General features: G+C 38.5%; 1 protein-coding gene across 5 annotated transcripts in view; it reads left to right on the top strand.

Moving 5' to 3' along the window:
* hip1.S (huntingtin interacting protein 1 S homeolog) overlaps positions 1-4,997 on the top strand; it is a 68,556-nt gene extending 63,559 nt beyond the window's left edge. For 4 of the 5 annotated variants that reach the window (XM_041583698.1, XM_041583697.1, XM_018249131.2 and 1 more), the window contains 6 exons: positions 88-188; positions 1,091-1,196; positions 2,126-2,249; positions 2,333-2,394; positions 2,836-2,944; positions 3,698-4,997. In XM_041583698.1, coding sequence (XP_041439632.1) covers positions 88-188; positions 1,091-1,196; positions 2,126-2,249; positions 2,333-2,394; positions 2,836-2,944; positions 3,698-3,708 — 513 coding nt within the window. In that variant the 3' untranslated portion in view covers positions 3,709-4,997. Of the gene's footprint in view, positions 1-87; positions 189-1,090; positions 1,197-2,125; positions 2,250-2,332; positions 2,395-2,835; positions 2,945-3,697 lie in introns of those variants that run through there. The other variant, XR_005965778.1, reaches the window with a different exon arrangement.
* The last annotated feature ends 1,003 nt before the right edge of the window (positions 4,998-6,000 follow it).

Raw genomic sequence — 6,000 nt, forward strand, 5'->3', positions numbered from 1 at the left:
GCAATGTGGATAACTGAAGAAAGAGACTAGGTAGCTTAACAAAAAACTATTTCATGAAGTGACAATAATAAGCAGATTGTCCTGCAGGGTGCAGCATCTCAAAAGGAATTTTATGCTAAGAATTCTCGCTGGACAGAAGGGCTGATCTCAGCATCAAAAGCTGTGGGCTGGGGAGCTACAGTTATGGTGTAAGTATTTCTGCTTTCAAAGTATAAACTCAACTGAACCATCTGCATAATAAGACATTGCAATTAACTAATCAGGGTGTCTGGACTCTAAAAAGGTTATTTACTAAACTCTGAATGCAAAAATCACAAAAAAAATTTGATTTTTTTTTTTATAAAATCGGACTTTTAAAAAAAATCACAAATTTTTCGGAATTTATTAAACCCTGAGTACGCATCTCAGACCTGTCGAGGTTGCATATAAGTAAATGGGAGACGTCCCAATGATTTTTTTGATGTGCACTGGGTTTCGTGCAATACCCTGAAGTTTTCAAGTGAAAAATCCCCAAAAAAAAACGTGAAAAGCAGATGAAAAATCAGAAAAAAGCGTGTAAATCTGATTTTCCCTGAGGGGATTTGATTGGAGTTTGAAGCAGAAAATATTGAGATCAATTCGGATTGATAAATAACCCCCTATGGGTTGTTACACCGGTGCACATTTGTACCTATGTTAATAAATAATAATAATTCTAATTCCATGGTTTTTTTTAACTTTAGGATGGAGGATACCCATACCATGTTTAGGTTTTGATTTCTATTTAGGTCAAGGTCAAATATTTCTGTTCTACATGTTCCTAAAGAGCAACATCTTTTCTGAGCTGTCTGGATTTTATGTCTCTTTAGCTTGCAAAGATGTTACTAACAATAAAGTGGAGAGGCTCACAGGCTTAGTATATATAGGTAGCTAGGGAAATAGTGGCCAATTAGCTTCCTCTTACGGGTGACTTCCAGCATAGTATGTATAATGACACTACAGGAGACGTCTGCTCATATTTTATGTCATGCTCAATGTTTGAGTAAAAAAATGTTCTAATCAGAACTCGTTGACTCTTATTTTGTACTCTTCATCTTTTGCAACTTTACAGAGATGCAGCAGACCTTGTGGTCCAGGGCCAAGGAAAGTTTGAAGACCTCATTGTCTGTTCTCATGAAATTGCAGCAAGTACAGCCCAGTTGGTGGCAGCTTCCAAGGTATAACTGATTAGATCAAATGACAATTTCCATTTCCTATGGTTTTACCACAGGATATAGAAGGAACAGGAACATACAGTCATATGAAGCAGTTACATGCATTCAAATTAGCAACATTTTTGCACAGCCAGTTTTCCACATTTGATTTAATTTCATACAACTGAATACTGCTTCACTGAAAATCTTTGTTCAGAAAACAACCAGTACTCCTGGGAAATGAAAGACATACCACTGTTTTTGTTGAAAGTGGAGTAAAGTATTATGCAGGCTGAGAGGGGTTCCCAAACTATTTCAAATGACTGTACATGCAATATCTTGCTTTGCTTTGCCCAGAGTAGCCACAATTTCACTGCTGCACAGGAAGCAGTAGAAGGAAATTTAGTTTTAAGCAAATGAACAAATTTAGTTCTAAGCAAATCAATAAATGTTAGAATGGTAGAGTCAGAACAAATGCTTGAGATTGCTATTTGCCAAATGCAGAACTTTAATACCACTGGGAGAGAGAAGAGGCAGATATAAAGCATGCAGAGGGTGGGCAAAAGGGTGATGTGTAATTAATACATTCCAAAATGCTAACAGATGCTATGTAAGGAAACATTTGTGAAGGCCTGAGCATTAGCACAAATACCATTTTAATTGGTCACAAATTGCTATTTGGTACCAGTAAATCAAAAGACTATTTACCATTCTTTCGCAGTATGATTAGGAAGAACATGATAGCTGTGATGCTCTTTCTTTAACGCAGTGGTATGTCAGCATAACATGAATAATCCTTATTGAATCAGCATTGGTTATTCTTTTCAGCCATGTCACAGGAGCCTTCCAGAGTTACATAGCAGGGCCCCTTATGAACACCATGGAGGTTTTCTGTTTAGTTCATATTTTGTCACCAGTAGATTTCATTATGAAACCATCATTGTTGCCTGCAGGTAAAAGCTGAGAAGAACAGTGGGAACCTTTCTAGACTCCAACTGGCCTCCAAAGTCGTTAATCAAAATGCAGCCGGAGTTGTGGCTTCTACGAAGTGTGTTATGTCTCAGATTGAGGAAAAAGGCAAGTTGTTTAATGAGTCTATAGTAATAGTCCTCATATTAGCTAAATATAATATTCCACACTTACAATACTTCCCTCAACAGACACTATGGACTTCTCCAGCATGACTCTGACACAGATTAAACGACAGGAGATGGATTCTCAGGTAATGACAGTAGGGAGCTTTCACTCAGTTAATGTAGTTTTTCTGCTCTTGTGAATACCTTGACATGGATACTTACAGATGAACATGAACTGTGTCCTCTGTGTACCACTGTAAATACACATTCTGCACAGAGGAAGCTGTCATACTCTAGAACTGGTTGAAATTGCTCTGCAAGATCAAGGAATTGGTTGGAAGACCAGCAATGAGAATCAGAAACTATAGTATTGACCCTTTCTTTACATGCAACTCTAATAAAGATTTGGATGGTTCTTAAACAACTTTACCATTTTTGGTACAGTGTAGGTGGTCATTGAAGGAAATAGTTTTGCAAAATAGTAGCCAGTTACACTTCTTGCAAGGACATAGTTGCTTCCGCTGGTAGTAAGTTGCATGATTACTCATTATCTTGTTATCTTATAGTTTTTATGGTATTTTTGCCAGGTGCGGGTCCTGGAACTTGAAAATGAACTTCAAAAGGAGCGAGAGAAGCTGGGGGAGCTACGGAAAAAGCATTACGATTTGGCTGGGGTTTCTGAAGGCTGGGGAGATGGTAAGTTAAGAAACTGATAGGTATAAAATGGTGATCCTCTTTTCTTTCTTTTGCAACTTACCTTGAAAGTGCAATTTATGGTGGTTCAAATGGCAAATTGGAGTTTGGTGGCAAAAATGAGTATTTAGTAATTGTTTAATTAGTGCAGGCAGGGACTGGCAATCTGTGGGTATTGGTAAATGCCAGAGGGGCTGCTTTTAGATGCCATAGACCGTCACTATTTGGTGAGCTGATGGAGGGGCGATTTGGGCCTCTGGGTAGTTGAAATGCCAGGGCCTGTTTTGAATCCCAGTCCAAACCTGAATTAGTGTCATTAAGATTATGATCTATTAACACAGAAAAAAATCTGTATAAAACTTAATAAAGCACCTGTGCAAAGGTGACCCCAGAATAAAAGCAGCCACAAGGATGTCAGAGTTCTGTGGGAGATGACAAAACACAAAAGGTCTTGCAATGTATATAAAAAAATAAATTAAATCTAAATAAAAAACCACAATGCTTATGTAGAAAGACAGAGTGCAGCTTTACAAATCAAAATAAAATTTCCAAAATAATGACTTCCTCAGGTGTCTTTCAAGGATAGAAATAACAACATTTTACTTTTACATTGGGGGAAATCAGAAATCAGTCTGCACATGGTACAGGTGTTTTATATGGTCACAGAACGTGGGTTATTACATTTCTTATTTTGATGAGTGTTGTCTGTCTGGCTTTTTTTGTTATTATAATTTGATTTTTGTGTTTATTTTATAGCTGCAGAATAACCTTCACTGTTGCATCCTCTTACAATAACAATTGCACATACGGAGTCGAACGCAGACTTGAAAAGCACACGTCTATTCAGTATAGAACCTCTCCAACATAGAGCTCACTGGCACTGGGTATTCCTGAGAAATCACAATGAGCAGTAAGGGTGAAGACCCAACTGGAAACAAGAAGCCAGGAAGAGGAAAATTATCATAGCCATTATGCTCAACACTTCTCACCTTCAATATGCTTGGAAGAAAAAAATAAATATTAAATTTCTTAATATATACTTTCATTTAGCATTTAACAGGACACAGCAGGAAAGAAAACAAAACGTACTTGCAGAGAGAGTTCTGCTGCCTCTTTGGCATCTGAGTGTTATAATTTGTTTCAGACTCGGAACTTCAGTCATTACAGAATGCTTAACTGCAGCATTTACCCCACAAATGACATTGAAAGAGTTTCCACTTATGTAAGACCTTCCAAAGGTATGCAGCACAACTTTCATGAAGCACTGTTGGTTTGCATATCAATTAGCTGTTAAACATGCAAAGCAATAATCTGACAATTCTATGTTTAGATTGGTGGACTAAGTATAAATATGTTTACTATGTATACATGACATATTGTAATCATTCTTTACTGAGCGCCAAGATCACAAATCTAAGAGGCGCGTTGCCATCACGTGTACTCTATATGGCCAAAAGTATGCAGACATCCCTTTAAATTAGTGTAAATTGCTATTTAAGAGACACTCGCTACTAACACGGATGTTTCCTCGTAATTGTCAGCAACAAACAGAATGTGTCGTTTGTAAAGAGCTCAGTGACTTTCATTGTGGTACTATCAGGAGATGCTTCCTTTCTATAAAGTCAGTTCTGCTCTTCTAGAGCTGGCCTGGCTAAATGATGAATGAATTGTGAAGAACAAACATCTAGGAGGCCAAAACCCCTCAGTCGGGAAGTGTTATTCCACAGGACAACCATGTACTAAAGCATACAGTGCATAAAAATTGGGGGCAAAGCAGCAAATGCTGGTGACGCAGGGACATCGGCGATTTACTAATGGGCGCAGGCGCCAATTTGCTAGCGACAGAGATAGGCGCTAGCGCTTGGACATTAATCCACAAACTCACTAAAATGCAGATTTTACTGAACGTTACCTCTTTCGCTAGACTTGCCTTCGCCAGCTCAGACCAGGCGAAGTGCAATGGAGTACATAGATCTTCCTTAATCTTCTGTTACTTACATCATATTCTGCGAGTGAAAAAAGCATCAAAGTTCAAAAAATGCTGGCGTCTTTTCCATTTTCCAGAGTGATAGGCTGCAAAAGTCCTAAAAAAAAGTTTTTTTGGGTAACCGGTTTCCCCAATACATTTTCTAACATATGGAGAATTAACTATACAGTGGGTTCATGTGTAGGGCATTATAACAACTCTATTTTCTTTAATAAGGGTCCCTGGACCTGTGTAATTAACAGTGGAAATGTAATGTATTTGCAGCAACATATAACATAAAGACGTACATTCAACTTTAAATTTCCTGCCATATGCAAATTAACCTGAGCGCAAGACCTCTAGCGAAGTTGCACTAGGCAGAAATGAACGCTAGCACATCTTCGCTTTGAATTGCTCGCATTGCCGAAGTAATGCTAGCGAAAAATCGCCAGCGTTCAGCACCCACGACAAAACTCTGCATTTTAGTGAATTATCGTTGTCTGAGCGAATTTTCGTCTGGTGAAGTGTAGCGATGGGTGCGAAGTGGTCACTGGTGACCAGTTAGTGAATCTGCCCCCAAGTCTTTAGTTAAACACTCTATGTTGATTTCCTTTCCTTTGGATCTCAACAAGTGTTTCATTGGATGGTCAGAATCCTCCAATAGCTGCAATCTTGACATAACCCCAGTTAAAATGCTTCTCTGGAGTCATGGATCATGCTTAAGCATCTGGAAGTCACACAAGTTTGGGTATCACAGGTGCCAGGAGAATGCTACCTGTTTGAATCTGTAGTTTCAATAGTTCCGTTTGGAAGAGGATGGATAAAGAGCTTGGGCTGCTTGTACTTATTGAGTTGGGCTGGTGGTTCAATTGAAAGCAAACCTTAAAGCTACAGGTCAAAGACATTCTTGCCAATACTGTGCTTCTTTGTGACAGTGGAAGCAGATTCTACCGACAATGCACTACCCTTTCTTGGAAAGCCCAAAAGAACACAGGTTCTTATAACAACAACAAAGAGAGGAACAACTTCATATTCATATCTCTTGGATAAATATGTTGGTCAGGCAGTTATCTGGATACCTTTGGCCATGTAG

This window comes from Xenopus laevis, chromosome 2S (genome assembly GCF_017654675.1).
Source record: "Xenopus laevis strain J_2021 chromosome 2S, Xenopus_laevis_v10.1, whole genome shotgun sequence".
NCBI classification, from domain to species: Eukaryota; Metazoa; Chordata; class Amphibia; order Anura; family Pipidae; genus Xenopus; species Xenopus laevis.